This window comes from Sebastes umbrosus, chromosome 22 (genome assembly GCF_015220745.1).
Source record: "Sebastes umbrosus isolate fSebUmb1 chromosome 22, fSebUmb1.pri, whole genome shotgun sequence".
In the NCBI taxonomy this organism is placed as follows: Eukaryota; Metazoa; Chordata; class Actinopteri; order Perciformes; family Sebastidae; genus Sebastes; species Sebastes umbrosus.
This window is the reverse complement of record NC_051290.1, coordinates 17,380,558-17,401,900: the sequence shown is the minus strand read 5'-3', so window position 1 is coordinate 17,401,900 and position 21,343 is coordinate 17,380,558. Positions and strand designations below refer to the sequence as shown.

Sequence of the window (21,343 nt, the reverse complement as noted above, 5' to 3'; positions counted from 1 at the left end):
ATTATTAATAATAGTTATTTTTATAAAACGGTCACTATATCCTGACGGTAGTGCATGAGACAGGTAATCTGAGAAAAAAAATGTGCCTCTGTGTCCTCTGGTGTCCTCCGGTGCTTCTAATGGCATCTGCAAGATTTCGCAGACCGGAGGAAAACAACCAATCAGAGCCGAGCTGGAGCCTTAACGGCTCTGAGCAGATGTCAATCACAAACTCCGATCAAACAGTCAAACTAGGCAGCGCTGATCAAATATGAATTAATATTCTGTTACTGTAATGCCTATTTCTCACCTCAAATGTTTTCAGAAACATCTCTTAGTAAACTGTTTAGCTGTAAAATGAGAGCCGGCCGCCATGTTGAGATCAGTTGAGGAAATACCAAGCACCGGCCACCAGCAGGAGCACAGCCAATAGGAACGCTCAATAGGAAAACTCTCTCTGAAATGACCTGTGATTGGCCAAAGTCTCCCCTCACGGGCTAGATTCTTTAAAGCCTGAAAACAGAGCCATGAGGAGGTGCAGAAGTTTAGTTATCTCTCTCTTGAATTACAATATGATGAAAGGTTATTATGGAATTTTTGCTAAATGATGCCAAAACCATTCTGCCTACTGCTGCTTTAAACCTGTCCAATAATTTTTAGCTTGGATCCTGCTATTATGTGATTTTTTATTTTTTTTTTGCATGTGGTTCACAATAAATTGCTGCAGTGTAAAGATGATACTTCAGTGCAGTGGTATTAATGATAGGAATGATAACCAAAACCACAAAACCTTGGTTGTAATCAACTGGAATTATCCTTTCAGTACAGCAATTCATCACGAAACATTTCACACATTATTTTCTTTTCGACATCACCAAATCTGTTATGTATCAATCTGAAATCCTCTGCCAAGCCCCTCTGGCACAGGACAGAAAGTAGTCCACTCCGTGGTTGGATACCCAGACCCTTAGCTTGTGCAACAGCCCGTGGGACTCATATCATAATTAACCAGGATGAACCCTCTTGGATTGAGCCTTTTCGGAAGAGCTTGACTGATGGCTTTATTATTGACTCCACCTATCCCAGTACTAGTGCTCATCTTTAATTGGATGCTACTTATCCCCACAGCTGACATGTTTCATGGCTTCAAAAAGATTAAAAAGTCTCTTTTTGCTTCATATCTCAGAGTGTATGTTTGTAATAGAACCTCAGAAATATTCAATAATGCTGTATATGACTTCCATTTAAATTCATTTATCCTCCATGTGCATGCTTTTACTTTTCAGCTGTATTACTGACGGTGTCCAGAGTGAATATTTTCTGATGTGTTATGACATGTTGTTTGTCTCTGCAGAGCCGCATCCGTCGAATGTGGAACGACACAGTCAGAAAACAGTCAGAGTCCTCTTTTATGACCGGCGACATCAACAGCTCCGCATCACTCAACAGAGGTACTTGGTCACGCTGAAAATATTTACTTGAATCTCTCCACAATACACCGGCCTTCGCCTTAGACTTTATAACCACTGCAAAATACAATTTTTCACAAAAGCTTCTCTAATTTCACGAATTGTATGTACAGTCCCTTTTCATTTAATAAGACTTTAGAGAATCAAAACCCATCAAAGCTTTCAACCACAAACCTCGAGTCAAGGTAAATCAGTCATTACACAATAGTTTGCCTTCAGATACTCCAAATGATTAAAAGTCCAAGTAAGAGACACATTTCCTACGCAACTGTTAATTATCACCAAAATATTAAAGCGAGTTCTTAAATATGAGAAATTAAACGTACCGGAACTGCTGTCAATAGCGAAGCAACTACTCAAATTGCTCGCCGCGTTTGTCAACAGTTTTGCCTGGATGAAAGAGAACGTGATTGTGAATACGAGGCAGATATTGAAAGGATAGAATCCTTCTTTGGTGTCATGCTGCTTCAGAAAATTGTTTATCACGTCTTTTATTTTGAAGCATCAACAAATCATTTCTACCGTCTAGTAATTTAAAGAAGAAAAGTCTACGGAAAGGATTTCATTTCATTTAATCTTAAAAAAACACAATTGAGTGAATGTAATCAAATCAAATTGTTTATGAAAATTAAATTTTTTGGCCATTTGATAAAGTTGATAAAATTACCTCTTTATTTTTTTCCCCCTCTCAAGCAATACAACTTCGACTGCAAAAACCTTGAAAGGGAAACTGGGCTTACTCTCAGGAAAAGTGCAGAAAAACAACCTGAAAATCAATTCAGCAGAATTCCCCTCTCAGGAACGCGTTAATAAAAAGTATTTTACCATAATGCATTTGACAGCGGCGCAGTGAATAGAGTTAACTTCGGAGTCTCTCAGGTTATACAGAAAATAGATACCAGACTACATCTGACATCAAGTGGCAAATACCGCCCTGGCTGGCATCCATCCCTAACACTTTCCCCACTCATCGCATCTCGTGATGGAGGGCTCCAGTTCCACACTGCTTGCTCTCTAAATTCGCTCTGGGCGCCTGCTTGCGTCGACACTAATGCATAGTTACAATGATGGATTAATGTTCGACACAGGGAGGAAGTGTCAAGATCTCAATAATTAGGCACTCAGCTTAGCACCATCAACAGACACAGCCTTTATCCATTGTGGAGCGGCTAAATTGGGGCGGGAAGTGGGGCTGTAGGTCGGGAGTTGAAGAAAAGCATACAAGGAACTTCCATAAAGGCAAAAAGCAGAGCTAGAAATTATTAATTTTAGTCTCCTGGCTTCTCACTGTGCTGGGTTTGATAGAAACAACACTCACAAGAGCTCAAGAGTGTGCTGGGAAGTGAGTTCCGCCATCACAAGTGTCACGAGGAACAGATGCAAATACAATTGCACTTATCCTAGCCAGCTCCCCGTGTTGTTATTAAGGAATTATGAGTTGAGGAGCGAATATTTCTTGCTGATTTGTCCTTTTGATTCTCCCTCCTCCCTTCGACACCTGAGAGCGAGCTCGCAGCTGACACTCTTGCTGCGCTCCTCTCGAGAGCGGAGTCATGCAATCATCTTGATAGCATTGCATGTTCAATTTCTCCCCGGCATTCTGGGTTATTGCACCACACAATCAGAGCGTTTTTGGGAAATTGTCCAATTTATCAAACACAGACACAATAAGTGGGGGATCTGTCATTGGGGGAATTCAAAAGGGGCTGGTGTTTATGGAAGGCACTGTAATTAGGGCATGCAACAGCAAATTACTGTTTTTTAAAAATCAAAACAACATTCAGATTTCTAAGCAAAAGTATAATACGCCTAATTAATACTAAAATCAGACAAAACATTTGATTAATGCTGAACGATGAGCCTAAATCAGCAGTGAAATTACATTAAAGAGTCCCAATATAGAAAACATTTCTGCAATAAGACCACCCTCAAAAAGTATTGAACCAACTTTTGAAAAGATGGGGAGATTCACAAGGTAATATAAGAATCTTTCTCCATTGGTTTGACAGATTCAGAGCATTAGAAAAGAACAGTGCACTCTGCCAGAGGATCTAATTGCTGTGTACTCGTACCTCAAATAAAAGATGTTTCCCCGCTGTGGCATAGCGCATACTGGAAGCACACGCGTGTATCACCCCTCATAAGTCTTGAGCTTTAAAAATAATAGCATCATATCATGTCGACTCGGGGGGAAATCATGTAAACAGGAAATGAATGTGAGCGTTTCCAGCATACTTGATATTCCGCATAATGTATTCAAACACTTGAAAATAAATTATTTTTATCAGCGGCAAAGAAAAACAAACATCAGGGAATCTGCACCATTCATGTTTAAGATTGCAGCCCTCAAAATCTGCAGCTAATCACAGGGCTCAGGCTGTGAAGGTTGCTTTGGTGTACTGCTATGTGGTTGGGAAACTGATGAGTCACTCGGGCAAGATCCTGGCAGCAAGTATCTGAGGACAAGTATCGCATAAATAGAAAATGAGCTTCTGTTCTGTTTGTGCGGAGGAGGCGAGGTCGAAGCAAAGTAATGACGATCTTCACCAAAAGAGAGGACATGTTACTTGGGAGGTTATTTCAGCCATGGCACTTAGGAAAATCAGAAAAAATCTGAACTTTGCTCTTTGGAGAAACTATTATAACACTTTAGTTCATAAGAAAATACCACAAGCAGTTATAATAGAGAAGACACAATGGTGGCAGATTTACCACTCAGAATTCTAAGTTCATTTTGAATTTCAACCTTGATTTCACAGAGGTATATGAAAGCAGGCTTCTCACTTCTAGACAGTTTTGCAGGTTGAAAGGACTGCTTTCACTGGCATGTTTTATCAGTTGTAAGGGTTTTGTATAATAGTATAGTATAGTATAGTATAGTATAGTATAGTATAGTATAGGGAGAATAGCCTGTTGACTGTTATTTTTCTTCTAACATAACCTGTTTTACTGCTTAGCTTACAAACATTTTCATATTTCAAACATAATGTTTGCACTTGAACGTCAACTTCGTATGTAAAGCCATCTCGTTGAGTTATTCAATAAGGAACCGCTAACGTTAGCCTATAAACTCTAATAGCATCCAGGACCTGCGTCCACATATTGGGGAAATACATAGACTGTATATATAGATGGAAAACGCATCTCCACTTCCAACTGCACAAAAGTGAACCCAAAATATCCTGTATTCGGGAGTTGACATTTTATCATCGTCATCGGGGGTCTGGAACCGCGATATCGAGATCCCGCCCACACACACACGCCTGAGCCAATCACAAGCCGAGCAGGGCTGCAGCTTGTTAGCGTGAGCCACCTCGCTGCTACATTAGCACCACGGTTGGAAAGACACAACAACTAACAATAATTCCTCTATAACTACATTTACGATCAAATTGACACGTTCTATTACGCAGACTGGTGACGGTTATGGAACGGTAAAGTTACATCTCCTCTCGTACAGTTCCCGAGCCTCCGGCTGCACGACTACTTCACTCAGAGCAGCTGTCAATCAATGACGTCTCACCCCAACTTTTTAGTTTGGCCCATGTCCCATCCGCTAACATGGAGGGGGCAGGATTTAGTACCTATACTGCAACCAGCCACTAAGGGGCAATTGCAATGTTTTGGCTTCACTTTTGAGGAGCTGTCATGTCGTCCATCTTTATATACAGTCTATGGGGAAGTACTACACAGTGGATGTATATGTCGAGAACTGTGTTTGTTTTTTTACGTAGCCGGTAACCCCCTATACTATAATATATACTAATATAGATCAAAAATGTTCTCCTTGGCTTTGTAAATAACACTACTGTAGGTAGTAAGCTAGTTAGTACATGCTAACAACTGCATCCTACAAAGCAGACCAACACCCTTCTTTGCAACGATTTTTTGCTCTTGTGTTCTTGGTCTTTGAAAGGTTGAAAAAAAAAGACACCAAAACCCCAAAATGTATTGTATCAGGATAAAGGCTGAGTAGCCCCACGCACCGCTTCATCATGTGGAGAAATCCAAAGCTTGACAGGTCTGCCATTGCTAATCACTGCAATCTCTGTTCCGGGAAGGTGTTTAGCGAACAGTCAATTAAAAGAATTTAGAGCACTTTCTTTTTCATGTTATTACTTCAGCCTCAAAGACCAAAACCGTGTCCCCGAGTGATTATTGTATTCTGTCCCGTTTGAGTGTAGAAATGTAACAGTACATGTGTTGTGTTGGCCATGTCGGTGCTTCTTTGTAATTTATGTCTCTTAACACGAGTATGCCGCCTGAATGTGGAGCACAAAAAAACAGGCTTAACACTAATGGCCGGCATTAACAATACAATTAACACACTTTCCATCGGCCCCATTAGCCATGTCAGTTCAGCTCTGCCACTTTCATGTAGCAAAACCCCTCACATTAATGATCATGTGATCATTTGGATGTTAATGGCTGTCATTGCTCAGCTGCATCTGCCCAACTGATATGTATGTTCTCTCTCTTTCTCTCTGTCTATATCTCAATTTATCTACCCACCTACCTTTTTTTCTGTCTCTACGCTCTTCTGTTTTTTTTTTTTCTGTCTCACTCTGTCTCTTTCTGGCTGCTCCAGGGGCTATGGCTAACCATCTTATACCTAATGCACTCCTACGTCCTCATGGCACTAACAATCCCTATAATACATTGCTTGGGGAATCGGCAGTCTATAACAACCCTCTGGGCATGTACAACACACAAGGTGTGCTAGCTTCTTTTCATTCTTTAACATTGTGGCTAGGGCAGTGTTTTCTTCAAGTCTGGTCCTGGAGAAACTGTGAGGTTGCACATCTTTGTTCCAGGAAGCAACTTTATGATTGGGGAGTTAAAAGTAACGGACTTGCACTAAGCTGAAAATGCCAGTGTTCACCCTTGAGGGTTTTTACAGGGCTTTGATTAAGAAAACACTGCTCTAGATGTTGTGTGTTAGCATTGAACAAACTTTGTCACAAAAACCCTACAGGTTTGTTCTGCTGTGGGGTTTTTCATTGGGGGTGTATCTCGGCTTCTGGTGAGGACATGCAAGTCACACCCAGACATGGCTGTTTAGCCGACATAGACATTGTAAAAAAAAGATGAAGAAACGGGTGCCCTTAGTGAGCCGGATACATCCCCAGTCATTTATTTTAAATGTGCTCTAATGTTGTCAGTGAAGCTTGTGTGCCATGTCTTCTGTCTCTCTGTTTTTAGTTTGAGCATTTATTTCTCTTTATGCTGCTGTTGGATTGTCAAACATTGTTTGCAATTGGATCTGATATTTAAATTTAAATGCAATTAATGTATATTGCACCGAAAAGAATAGTCTGAAGAGCAAACATGAAGATTGCCATTAATTTGATTCTCTTAGTGTTTAATATTTTCAGCATAAATAGTTTCCCCGCCTCCTTCAAAGAATAAATTGCCATCTTATTTGACACTTTTAATTGTAATAATTGCCACTTCGTATATTTAAAATGTGGGTTATTAAGTCGAGTTGATCTACAAATTATTTAGCTTTTTTTAGGAAGAATGGTTTTTCAATATATTGATCTTTGACTATAACACCAAATACAAATATTAGATCTGAGTTATAGAAACCATCTCTGATCAGCAAGAGACAAGAAATCTGCTTTAATCTGGGATCAGTCTGACTATTGAAATGCTATTTTCGCTCTGTGCAGAGCCGTTATTATTTTATTCCAACGCTCGGCAGTCAATACGAGATCGCTGTAACTTTGTGAGTCTGTAAAACTGAGAAACTCGTGTAAAACTGAGATAAAACTCACAGGGAGCTTTGATCAGGGGATAATTTATGTATGCAATACAAGTGCTGCATCGCAGCTCGTGACAGAGGGCTATAATTCACTTACATTGCCGTAGATGTAAAAGAAATATCCGTAAGGATGAAAATGCTAATGCCTCAAAAGATTTACTGGTGCGTTTGACGCTCAAGTACCGTTGCCATGTTTTACCCCAAGGATTCTGCAAAACGTCTTTTCTTCTACATTTGTTAATAAACATGTTGTTGTTCTTTCTGTCGGTACGCAACAAATTTGCATGGTGACATGAAGCGATTGCATTCCAGAAACATTTTCTTGATGCGTCATCGGCATACTGTATGTGCACATTTCTCTTCTACCTGTCACTGTTATGCTTATTGTGTTTTCTTTTTCTTCTTTCCTTCCCTTCATGCTGTCCCTAAAAAAGAGCCCTACAGAGAGACAAGTATGGGAGTCAAACTAAACATTGCTTATCAAATGTAATTGACTTTGGCTTTACTTTCTTTTCACTCGATGCTGACAAAGGCGTAATGAAAACAAAATGTCATTCCCTTTGGAAGTAATAGCATTCTTTTATGACAAAGGCCCTCACCATTTCAAATAGACCTGTAAAAATCAGTTTAAATCACATCCTGGATTCCGCTGCTTATTGTAGTGTGCACTACGTGATGTAAAAAAAAAAAAGACTTCAGGCATTTGCTGCTTCTTACAGGCGAATATTCATTGGCCTGTTTGGTATCACCCTCTGAATAAGCTAATCCAATTACAGTCAACATTCAGACTCACCTCAACATTTCATCAATACAAATTGATCTGTACTCTTTTCAGTGGATATTGAACATCCGTGCCTTTGTTCATACACTTTTTTTTTTAATTATTCACTTTGATCAAGCCAATACACTTTTTGAAGGTCTCAGAAATGAGTCGTGTCAAATTTTCAAGAGGACAAAACTTGTGGGCTTGACACTTTTAACAAGCCAGATGGCCTTGTCTGATGTAGTTTTGAATTATCGTCAAAAAGTCTGGCTTTGATGCTGATGGGATGGACTTGGTCAAACTGATAAAATATGAACTCTACATGTTCACGCAACAGAGAGAACAGAAAGTCTTATTCCTTCCAGTGTGGGTTGATACTGAACTGTTTTAACTAATTCATGTCTAGAGAGAGGGCAAGTGATGTTCACACGGACAAAGCAGACATTAATAAATTATATTTTTTCCAGTATTACAATGTTAACATTGCTCACATGGGACAATATGGCTGGGGTCCAAATTTACAGCTGTTGCTCTGCTTTGTGTTAAGTGTTAAATGCATGGCTATTTCTGTCTCTGCTTGCTTGCATCTAAGCTTTGTGTTTCTGTGTTGTGCTTGTGCTTTGTGTTAATGCGTGTCGCACATATATCAATGTTTTCACCACTGCCATTGAATAATCTGTAAAATTTAATGAAGAGTGAAATTGGGTCTTATAAAATGTTATTTTTGTAACAAGGTAAGTGTGTATGATGATCATATTTGCAGTATATTTTATCCTTATCTTACCTAATCCAAATACTGTAGGGTCTTTGTTTCCACAAAGTGCACTTTGTAGAATTGTGGCTGACATTACGTGCCGAGAGTGCTTGGGGGTCAGGACGTATTTCAGAATAAAAGGGCTACAGTATTTGATGGCTGTAATTTGTGTTTGTTAAAAATGGCTGACATTTAGCTGTGGCAATTACATCCCATCAGACTTCACCCTTCTCATTCGCCCACTCTACCCCCCAACCCAACCCATGTTTGTCATTCCAGAGGGAATCCTGAACAATGCCCGGGATACAAGTGTCATGGATACTCTACCACTGAATGGTAACCATGGCAACAGCTACAGCATCGCCAGCGCCGAGTACATGAGTGACTGCGTCCAGATCATTGATCGGGGTTACAACCACAAGGAGACCACCCTGGAAAAGAAGATCCTGAAAGAGCTCACCTCCAATTATATCCCCTCCTACCTCAACAATTCCCACGAGCGCTCGACCGAGCACAACCGGAACCTTATGAATAAGCTGGTCAATAACGTTAGCAACGGTGGCAAAGACAGCGGCTACGGGATGGGCTTGGGAGTGGGGATGGGCATGAACGTGGCGCTGAGCCTGGACGACCATTCCACCTTTGGTCCGCACCACGACGAAGGCCTGGGCCTGGAGTTAATCCGCGAGGAGTCCAATGCCCCGCTGTTGCCTCAAAGACCGCTCCCGGCACTGCAGGCGGTGGACAACCTTAACAATCACCTCCACCAGTCAGCGCCGCCACCCCTCCCGCTGCCCCACCACCCCTTCTCGTCCGCCACCGCTTCCTCCTCGTCTCGGAGGCGGATCCCCCAGGAGAACAGCGAAAGCTTCTTTCCCTTACTCACTAACGAGCACACCGAGGACGAGGGCTCGTCACCCGGCCACAACCACCAGAGAGACTCCCTCTATACCAGCATGCCCATGCTGCCCGGCCTGCCCGACGTGTCTGCAGAATCTGCCGACGGCTCCAAGGACAGCGGGGACGCCAAGAGCCCGGAGGCCAGCTCGGACGACGTTTACTACAAGAGCATGCCCAACTTGGGCTCGCGTAACCACCTCCATCAGCTGCACTCCTACTACCACCTAGGGCGGGGCAGCAGCGATGGCTTCATCGTGCCCCCAAACAAAGAGGATCTATCTCCAGAAGAGGCCCAGCCGGAGCCCTCGCACCTGGTCACCAGCCTATAGGCCCAACGCTCCCCCCCACCCCACTCCTCCAGTGTCCCTCCTATTACCGTAGTCCTCTTCCCCGTGTCCCCTTGTACCATCAGTCGTTGGCAGTGGTAGCCTTTCTTTTTATTCCGTGTCCCGAAGACTGAGAGAGAGAGAGCAAATGACTGTACTCTCGCTGTTACTGGCCACAGACATGATAATAATTGCTTGGTATGGGGGCTAATATGTGACTATATTTGGTTAAACATTGCGGGAATCTGTTGATGTTGTGTTCCCCCCCCCCCCTCCAACCCTGTGTGGTTTGGCGTGTTTTGTCTCAGTGTGAAAAGAGACAATTACTCACACAGGATTTTTAGGTCTCAGAGCTATAGTCTGACAGTCGAAATGAACTGCATAGCCCCCAAACTATACAAGTCTAAACTATAGACTTCACCAGAATAAATGGGAAATTTAAAAAAAGGACTATTTTATTATACTTCTGTATCTATATTGACTTTTTGAAAGATTTTCTTCCTCTTTGGTGAGTTGCAGCACATTTTGTTTGCTGAAGTGTCCCTTCAATGAAAAAAAGACAAAAAACAACAACAACAACACAAACACACACATTTTGAACAATTACCATGAAGGAATTATTGATCATATGCTTTCAAGCATAGCTGTTCTTTTTTTCTTTCATTTTACTGTAATAACAGTTGTTAAAAGAGGGAGAAAAAAAACTAATAAGATAATTATGAGATATTTCTATGTAATTGTACAGATAACTAGCATTGCACACAATAGTAAGCTTTTTTTGTTCCGAGCAAACCCTTTGTCTCTGTAAATGTAGTGGTTAGGAGCAATTTTGTTCTGTTGTGCTGGCCTCTCTGGGTTTCTGGTACCAGTCTGTTTATTATGTTTTCCTCTTTTATCACTTTCCAAGAAATGACCATCTAAATAGAAGCAAAATAACACAAAAAATATCACAACAAAACACTTATCGTGCAGGCATTTCCGTGCTACATATTCATCTTTGTTTTCAGGTCCATTTTCTGTTTCAGTTTGATTTCTTTTCCCTTTTTTTTTTCTTTTTTTTTACTGTGTAGATAGCAGAGCTCTGATTCACAGATCGTGAAGAAGACAGAATAAGTCCAAGTTAATCATGAGGTGTCCCTCGGAAAGGTTCATAGTGCATTCTGCATCTCTATTGGCATTCAGAAAACGCTTGTGCTTCTCGGAAAGAGAACAAATTGAGCACTAGGCACTTGTACAAAACTAGGCACTTGTACAAAAAAAAAGAAAGATGGTTGTTTTACTTATTAAAGAAAGAGCTTTTGGAGTGAGAAAAACTGGAAGTGTTTTTTGTTTTTCTTCCTCGAGGAGAAATATATTTATTTATTTGTTTAAATAAACAGTAATAACATGGAGGATGGAAGTAAGTTTAGTGGCACAGATAAGTTTTTATTATTGGCTATGATTATGGCTTCTTATTTATTCCTTTTTGTAATGGTTTCCAAGTTGAATGACCTCATAACTAATATTTGTTGTAACAGTGAAACTTGTTTGCCAACAAATAAATTACTGACTAAGATTTATCACTTAGCTACGACAAAAGTTTTGTCCGGGTCTTGGAACTCTTTTTATATGGATATCAGCGAAAGGACCTCCAAATGATGGAACGATCAATTCATTTTTTTTTAATTATCAGTTAATACCCCTCATTAGCCCTCTGTCCATTTTAGTGCCAAATAAATTTTGGCCCAGCAACAGTGGATGTGCTCTGTATGCTCTGGTCTGCTTTACAATAGAAGCAGTGATTTCATAAGCTGTAATAAATATTTCAATATCATTGCTGGTGTAACCAATGAATTCTTTACAGATACTGTATGTTTCACATGAGTTTGATAAGCTAAGCAGGAGACGAGTGAAAGTCACCCGGACCATTCATCCTGGCAGAGGACATGAAGAGAGGTAAGTATGCCCTGTCATATAAAGTCACTATTAAGTCAAAATATGTTAGTGTTTCACGCCGTAGCAACTGGTAATCTGCACATTATTCAGCAATAGAGAAAAAAATGTAATTGGGGATATTATTATATTAAATATTTTACTTTACTAATAAATATTTTTATTTTAAAGGAACAGTGCGTAGCATTTAGAGGGATCTTATGGCAAAAATGGATTATAATATCGCTAACTATGTTTTTTTTTTTAGTGTCTAATCACCTGAAAATAAGAGTTGTTGTGTTTTCCTTAGCTTAGAATGAGCCATTTATATCTTCATACTGAGCCGGTCGCCATGTTTCTACAGTAGCCCAGAACAGACAAAACAAACGCTGGCCATTCACGTTTTCGCGTCAGCCACCGTAGTTCTCCTACATGCTTGGCACACGGGAAAAGTTTCTTTTGGTTGCAAAATCCGCCAAATCCTACGCACTGCACCTTTAATATTGCATCAAATGACCATGTGTAATGTGACTCCAAATAAATGCGTATGTTGCACCGTGTCTGCTGGACGTGTAAATAGGCAACATATTCACCACAACAACTTTTTAAGGTGATGATAGATCAATATGGTGTTTAGAGCTTGTTCTGCTGCCCCCAAGTGGTCAAAAAGAGCTTCAAATATTAAAAACACATAACTATGATCAGTTGAAAGTGCAGTTTGTACAGTATATAGTCATCTTAATTCTCTTTTTTAGTTATCTTAGCAAAACTCAGTGCACATTTATACAGCAAAGTCTGTCAATGCTCTGCATCGATGCTTATTCAAGCTGTTGTTGCCCAAATGATTTTGGTTTGAGAGCTTGAGAGGGGGACAGAAGGACAAATCCCACAGAAACTATTTGCTTATCAATTTTTTATAGCCAGCGTTAGCAAACCTGCCGACTTAAGCTTCCAGCAGACACGGAGCAACTTGAGCATCCTATACCTGCCTGATGAAGGTAAGCTCAATATTTACTTGCCTAGTCAGCCAACTCCTGAGAGAACTGTCAGGGTCTTTAGCTTTCTAAATGTTCACTGTTGTTTTGTGCTGGTCAGCTGTTTTATTGGAGGGAACTATTTACAGACAGGGTCTGGCATTTGACAGTACATAGTGAAAATTAAATGAACAAATTAAAGGATGAACAGGTACATTTTCTAAGTAGAATAGTTCAACCACACGCAGATTAGGGACTGAATTGAAAATGCGAATCAATAAATACATAAACTTAATTCAAGGCCTGGATGATTTGCACAATATAATAAGTGAATATTACACCTAAAAAAGTATATCACTACAGGAAAGCTATAAACCTAGTTTACTAAATTCATCATATACTTCCAGACTTTACCAGTGGACTAATAAATTAATTGTAATACTTATCTCTCACCATGCTTGCCTATTGGATTTCACAATATCCTGCTGTAACGTATTGCAGGGAGAAAGCAAGAATTCAGCCCATTTTCACAGAGCTGGTTGCTGTGATTGATGGCTGAGTCATTGTGAAAAATTGCCAGAGATGTTTGGCTCCTCTTATTACAGCCTGGATCTTGCAGGGGGGGGGGTTCTTTCTCTGGCCCATATGCTTAAGCATGGATCTCCACTTAGAGATATGACTTGGGTGGACAGAAAGAGCTCTGGCCGTCAGCGCTGCATCATTTTGAATGGCATTTGCAAACTGGGGCGAGTTCATGAAATGTGCTGAAGATGTGACTCTGGCCCCGTATCCACTTTATTAATGAGTTGTTACGCAAGCTCATAAGCCACCCCGGCCCCCGACGCTGCCCAGGAACATGCTTGCGCGGCACAAAATGCCACAGTAAAGCAGTACTGCGGCTAACTTCCCACTGGCTTTTGCAGACTTATAATACTATATGTTTACTGGTACATAAAAAAAAGACACTTTGCAGTCAGTATATGATATTTTATCCTTAATTCACACTGTTTACTCGAGTGAGAATATTTTCTGACTAGCACAAGTGTAGGCTGTATTGATTTTTACTGGCTAGGCCATCAGCCTTTAGACTGAAAGCCTCAATTGCTAGAGGTTTTCTGCTTACCTCCCTAACCACAAAGTAAGTGTTGACATGTTCTCAATGCTCTTAAAGTGAAGCACTTTGGAGATCCCAAAGAAATAATCAATATGCGGTATTTGTGCTATTTTTTTGGTCTTAAGTTGATTCAAATAGTATTATATGAACTCACAACAGTCTTATTTCACAGTTTATCAAAATAATAAAATAAAAGCATACCCTTATTTGCACCTTTTAACAGAGCACATGCTTATAAAGTCCCTGAGGAAGCTGGCAAGCTGTTTCATTCCACAATGACTGGAGATATCCTTGTTGCTGACAGTTAAGGACGATGTCCCTTCATCCTATCTACCCCCAGCTCTTAACCAATCTCAAATCCTACCATCTCCTAATCCACGACTGATTTATTGGACTTTATCTTTAATGTAACTGAATATTAAAGTCATCTAATGTACTTTGTAAAAATCAAGGTAATCGGATATGTTTACAATGGCACATAGCATTCAAAATCACACAATTTTTGACATTTTTGGGACCTTCATTTGGCGTCGTCGATGTGACTCACATCCAATTACACGGGAAAGGTCTGTTGAACAGTTTAGCACAGGAGGGAAAATGGAGTAGAGACACTGGATGTGCTGATAAGGATGATTGTCCATTTGTGAGCTGTCTGGTCGAGGAGATGGTATTGGAAAAGTGATGTCTGCCATTCGTGTCTGCACACGTGGCTGTGAGCAGCTGTGAATATGTGTGTCCACGTATGCCGTGTGTGAGGACGTGAGTCTGAATGTATGTACACACATACGTGAGTGAACGAGCGGCCAGAGAAACACCTGCATGCCATGTGAACAACAGCGTACGACTGGCTCGGATGTGATACTAAAAAATGGCACATTTTTCATATCTTGCCCCCTAGTGAAAAATCAATGGCCGAATGCCTGGCAGAATTCCAAATGAAAGGTGAATCAATGTCATCTCCAGCTTTGTGTATTGGGACAACTTGACAGCCTTAGCACATAAAAGAAAATACCTCTCTGGCTTTTTTAGCCAAGATAACATTGATTTAAGATAGAGGGGAGGATTTTGTCAATGTTTGCCACTTTGGGGCCTAAAGTGTTCGAGACTTTCGGTTGCGGTCGTACTTGAGATATTAAAGATTGGTCAGTACTGCAACTTAATGATCCTCATAAAACAGGAAGGTCACAGAACTTTGTGAAACTTGCATTATTATTAAGCACATCAATACATGACAGGGTTATCATCCTAATGGAAAAGTCAAACACAAAGTACAGTAGTCTATACATGTGTGACCACTCTGTTTCTGTTCTGCATGTTCACCCATTTATGGCACGGGAGTGGAGGTGGATGGAGCACTTGGGTATTTATTCCTCTGTGTTAATGGGACACACACAACCAGACAGGAATATTGTTAAGGTGGTCGGCACAGCTCACTCCAACCACAGCTTGACAGTCTCTTTCTGCTGCAGCTGACCCACAGTGCACCTGCATGTAATTCAAAATAAAAGCCCTGGCTGTCTGCAATGCTAGATGCACTGTTTATAAAATAAAAGCTCTTCAGAAACAATGGTTGGTTGTCCCAAATTAAACATTAATTTAACTATATTAACAAAACACTCTTATTTGCACCGTTACACATGTAAGCTATATTATAGCCTAATGTCTGAGAAAAATAATAATGCTGAGAACAATTTGAGAGGAAAAAATAAAAAGGTAAAATGCAAGTAATTAAGTCAACTAAGTCAATTTTTTATAAATTAAAAATTAATAAATTATAAATAAATAAGAAAAATGTAATGCTATTAATAAGATATACAATCTGGTCTTTATTCCTTCCTTATTTTGCAATTATTTTGGGAATACGAATGTTTACGAAAGGACTACGAGACTGTACAGTACATCAATACATGACAGGGTTATCATCTTAATGGAAAAGTCAAACACAAAGTACAGTAGAATATAGTCTATACATGTAGGCTATAGTAGGCTATATAATGTCAGAGGGATAATAGTGCTAAAAACAATTTGAGAGGAAAAATGAAAAGGTAAAATGCAAGTAATTAAATCAATATTCTTATAAATTAAAAAATAAATAAATAAGAAAATGTAATGAAATATTAATAAGATATACAATCTGGTCTTTATTGCTTCCTTATTTTGCAATTATTTCGGGAATCCGAATGTTTCCGAAAGACTACGAGCCTGTATAGCATCGAAAGTGTTGCATTATGGGTTGTTTTTAGCCTAATTAGACAAACTACTCCCACGTGTGTTGCTAACGAGTTTTGACGTTTTGCTTTTAACCTGTCAAACTTTAGTTAGTCAGCTCCAAAAGTTGCACGTTTCACCAACAAAAGCGATGTTAGTTAACGTGTTTTTGCTGCGGAGGAAATATCTGAAGTGGAAAACGTCTTCAAGGTTGAGGAGACTGCTGAGTTTGGTCAAAATGAGACGTAAGTACACATCCTCACCTGCAATGAAGAGCAGGAGAAACTGCTTTATCTGCCATGTATCCCAAATGAGTCTGTTAGCTAAGCACCAGTACCAGGAGGGCGAGTCTAATGTTATTAATTTACCAGACTGGTTATTCATCTGATGTCTTATTAGAAGCAGTACCTATAGTAACCTATATTTTGTCAGGTTTACAGTGTTTTTATTTGCTTGTAATTGACTAAATTCATAAATAGATTTGTCTTGTTTTTGTTGGTTATTTTTGCTTTACTGAATTAATGTCAGTTTATTCAGATATCGCAACACAATATGTCAAATATGGTTTATTTACATTAGTTATATTATAAAAATACTGTTAAATGTGCAAGTCGCAGTGGTTAGCACTGGAGCCTCACAGCAAGAGGGTCGTAAGTTCGAATCCTGCTTGAGGCCCTTCTGTGTGGAGTTTGCATGTTCTCCCTGTGCTTCCTCCCACAGTCCAAAGACATGCAAGTTAGGTTAATTGTTGACACTAAAATGCCCGTGAATGTGAATAGTTGTCTGTCTCTATGTGTTCTTTATTTTTCTTATTTAACCTTAATTTAACCAGGTTAGTCCCATTGAGATTAAGAACCTCTTTTCCAAAGGGAGACCTGGCCAAGACGGTCAACAGCAAGAACACAAAGTTGCAGACACAAATAGAGATAAAATACAATTCACAAACACTAAAAAGCACTAAAATTTGCATTAAAAGAGAACTATCTAAAGACAAAGGGGGGGACAAAAAGGAACTTTTCTGGAAGTCAGCTGTACAACAAGGGGGCTAAAAAAATTGGGTGTCAGCCCTGCTATAGGCTGGTAACCTGTCCAGGATGTACCTCGACTTCGCCCAATGTCAGCTGTTATCGGCTCCAGCCCCTCCACGACCCCTAACGGGATAAGCGGTTGCAGATGATGGATGGATGATATATGTGGTGCAGGGGTTGTGTTAGAATTCTGAAGTTCATTACAATTATGAATACCACACCTTGGTTAGGTTGAAAAACATTAAAGCATTGGCAGGTGCCTCTATCAAAACAACTGTTAAATGATTTTTTTTTGCCATTACAGGACACAATCCAAAAACAAATGGGACAAAATCAAAACAAACTGCTGTGAAAAGCAGACACAGCGGTTTACAATTTGAATCCACCAAGCAGCAACATTATGCTCGTTTGAAATTGTGGGGGCTTCAAACCACAATTGTTTTCAATTATAATGTTTTTTCATTGATAATTTTGGTCTGTAACATGTCAGAAAATAGTGAAATTTGTCTAACACAATTTCCAAGAAACCAAGCTGACATCCTTAAATGTCTCGCTTTGTTCAACCAGCAGTCCAAAACCAAAATATATTCAGTTCAATGTCATAGAAGACTGAAAGAAAGCAGAAAATATTCACATTTGAGAAGCTGCAATGAAGTGTTTTTTTTTTTTGGCATTTTTGCTTTGAACAACGAAAAATGATTAATTGATTGTAAACACTTTTTGTTGCTTAGCTTTTTGGCGATCGACTAATTGATAAATTGACAATGACTGCCTGTTATTGTGCCAAACAGAGTTTTCAATGGTGGTTTAGTCACTTCAAAGTTTGTTTCATGAAGTGGTTGTTAATTTGTCTATCCCGTGTAGTTGTGTATTGTAAATCACATGAATGCCATCCTTACAATTTCTTTTTGCATGCCCCTCATGCACCGCTCTGTATCTTAAACTCACTCCCAGTTTCCCTTGTCACTTTCGCTCCCTCATAAATAGGCTACACTTCATCACGTCTTATCACAGCCTTGTTTTATGACAGAAGGGACAAGCAGCAAAGGCTCTCGTACCCCTTTAATGCCTGACAGTATCACAACACTTAGTCACCTGGGAGAAGCAAACAGGCCCCTCATGCCACGGGCAAACAGGTTACGTGACATTCACAAGGATCCTCTGTGAGTTAATTTAGAGGATAATTTTCAGTGCACAGGCCACAGGAGGAGAAAGGGGCATGCTACCTGGGAAAGCGGTAATGGCTGTCCGGGGAATTTTTGTGTGTGTTACTGCAGGTCACAGGACGGAGTGTGCTACTGTATACATAAGCAGAGAGACTACTGCAGCATGATGTAGTTCACCTGTTACTTAATTCTCTGTATGGTCTCAGCGGCCTGAAAGCTCTTATGTCACGTCTTGTTTACAGTCAGTCTGGACATGAATTGAGATGTTACAGCGTGTTAACCTTGAACCTAGATAGGTTCAGTATATATTGAATGAATTGTATTGCATGGGAATTTAAGTAACACTGGACATTATACGGTGGCATAAATATCCCACAATGCACTGCGGTGGTAACGTTGATAACAGATGTTGACGGACAGCTCTGCAACATCAATAAGTGACGGTATATTTCATTTTGCTGGGCGTAGTATATATTTTTAATGAGTTCAGACTTTATAATTCTTACAAATCATCGTTTGGTCACATGAGGTTAGCATGGGTTACCATGGTTATGCGTCTCCAACTGGCAAGGAGGCTCTCAGGAAGTGACAATGTAAATTACTGCTCAGTGCATCCGAAAAGATACACATTACTGTTTATTCACACAAAAGTATGTCGAACGATAGTACACATATTGGGTATGTCCTGCATAGTGTGCAATCTTGAACGAAGGCCACATTTTTCTTAAACCAGTTCATGTAAAAACCCATCGTGCTTTAAGATAGAGCTGCAATGATTAATTAATTAATTAATTATTAGTTGATTAATCAATTTGTCTTTTGATTAAAAAAAGTGGCAACTAGTGTTGTCAAAAATATTAAAATATTGATACTAAATATTTGAAACAGTTTATGTTAACAGTTCATTTTTTGCAGTATTGATACACAGGTACCAGCTGCGCTTTCTGTTCTTTCTTCATTTCCGACACACACACACACACACACACACACACACACACACACACACACACACACACACTGCTATTTATATTTTAATAACAATCACAATAACAAATTGTATCCCCTCAATGTTGAGTCAAATTTTCTCCGTGGTATCGACCATCAATATTTTTTTTAAGGTGTTGTATCGTAATTAGAAATTCCAGTATCGTGACAAGACTAATGTCAACTATTTTGATAATCGATAATTTGTTTTAGTAATTCTTAAAGCAAAAATGCCTGCATCCAGCCTCTCACATGTGAGGATTTGATGCTTTTCTTTGACTTTGGACTGTTGGTTGAATAAAGCATGACTTTTGAATACATCTCCTTGGGCTGTGGGAAATTATAACAGGCATTATCTACTATTCTCTGACATTTTATAGACTAATTGATCAATCAATACATTTAGAAAATAACAATAGGCAAATCTCAAAATAAAAGAATCAATAGTTGCAGCCCCACTTACAAATTAATATGAGAGTACTTTATTTTTGGCCCACAGTTTGTATTTGTATCAGTAGTAACTGAGGCTTGTTATAGAAGCATGCAAAGGTCATTTTTGGAGGGTCAACGATACAAATGTTGTTGTTGCAAGGTTGTGACAACCCTAATGACACTGTAATTATGCTCTCACACACCTCTAGATGAATGATAAAGATGCGGCGATAAAGGTAAAATAGTTCTGTCTCGGAGCCAGATGGCGTGCAGTGACGATGTCTGGCTTGCAGTCAAGGTGGACAGCGGACGAGCCAGTATTCTGACAAGTAAATAGATTCCATACCATCGCCCCATCCATCCCACCTCTATGGCCAATCAACAAAGATAATCTTTTGAATTAAGAGAAAAAATCCAGGGTGAACACTTTGATGAGATAAGTACCCTTTGTCAGTGCAGGCAATGGTATTTTAATTAAATATATGAACACACGGTCTTGCCCCAGATGCTCAAGTCTAAACAAAGATAGCATCATCTAATCAAAGCCAGGCCTAGAGTGTTTCAAGGGCAGAATTATTTTCTATTAGGGCCCCTCTCCTCGGGGATCGAGCCAATTTTCTTTATTATGATAGAATCAGCATATTGTAGATTGACTCTGACGATAGTGTCACGGCATGGTAGGTGCGCTGGTCCCAGATGCACCACCACCCGCATCTTAAAACCTTCAAACATACAGGCTATGTCTGCTTTTCTTCACATGTCCAAACTGCAGCTATTTTCCTTTTTGATTACTAAGAAGAAAGTGTACAGTGTTTTGATCACAAGATCACTGTGTGTGGTTCTAATGAGCTCACTGATCCATTAATCTCTTAACCTTGCTTGATTATAATCAGTGTTCCTTCAAAATTTGCTATTGAGACCCAAGATAAGGCTTTTCTATTGTGATAGGCCTGTGTTTCAACAGGCATGGAAACATTTAGAGCGTGAAACCCCAAACTAAGCTCTATATGCAGCCCCCGCTAAGATAATAAAAATATATATTCCTCTGGATTCTCTGTGGATACTGTTGATTGGACACTGCTGTGATCCAGCAATTTAATGAGAGCTCCTAAAGGGATGCGCTCACTAATGTGTACACATCTGCTTTCAACACAGGGGCCGGATATGGCTGGATGCTAATACCAACACGGGTTATATCATGGAAGCTAGCACGTAGCGGTACACACACAGTTAGATGTAAATGATGAAGTTGTAAAGTGCCATGTTTTCTAATTGGGTCGCTGAGCAGCTGGGTTCAGTCTGGATTTGTCGGAGAGGCAGAGATGCTCTCTGGAAACTAGAGGCCCGAGTTTCGTTAAAATCAACTGAAACAGAAACCTTGAATAACCTGCCGTCAAACTAGTTGACATTTGTAACCATGGCAGAATATTATTTTTGTGGAATTACATTCTCATATTCAGGGCATAATTGTATTAAACATAAATTACATTTTTATTACACAGTGCAAATGGGCTCAGTTTTCACTGCTATCACAGGAGTAGACATTTTGGTCTAACACTGCAATGGCATGC

General features: G+C 39.8%; 2 protein-coding genes across 21 annotated transcripts in view; both read left to right on the top strand.

Moving 5' to 3' along the window:
• The window catches only part of LOC119481177 (adhesion G protein-coupled receptor L3-like), a 234,267-nt gene extending 222,499 nt beyond the window's left edge, over nucleotides 1-11,768 (top strand). For 6 of the 20 annotated variants that reach the window (XM_037757869.1, XM_037757866.1, XM_037757865.1 and 3 more), the window contains 2 exons: nucleotides 1,334-1,430; nucleotides 9,009-11,768. In XM_037757869.1, coding sequence (XP_037613797.1) covers nucleotides 1,334-1,430; nucleotides 9,009-9,958 — 1,047 coding nt within the window. In that variant the 3' untranslated portion in view covers nucleotides 9,959-11,768. Of the gene's footprint in view, nucleotides 1-1,333; nucleotides 1,431-6,036; nucleotides 6,163-7,646; nucleotides 7,699-9,008 lie in introns of all 20 variants that reach the window. The other 14 variants (XM_037757857.1, XM_037757855.1, XM_037757853.1 and 11 more) reach the window with 5 other exon arrangements.
• Nucleotides 11,769-16,222: 4,454 nt separating this feature from the next.
• Nucleotides 16,223-21,343, top strand: part of LOC119482014 (phospholipid-transporting ATPase ABCA1-like) — a 191,122-nt gene continuing 186,001 nt past the window's right edge. The window contains exon 1 of the mRNA XM_037759373.1: nucleotides 16,223-16,407. The gene's annotated coding sequence lies outside the window, so the exon portion shown is untranslated. The remainder of the gene's footprint in view (nucleotides 16,408-21,343) is intronic.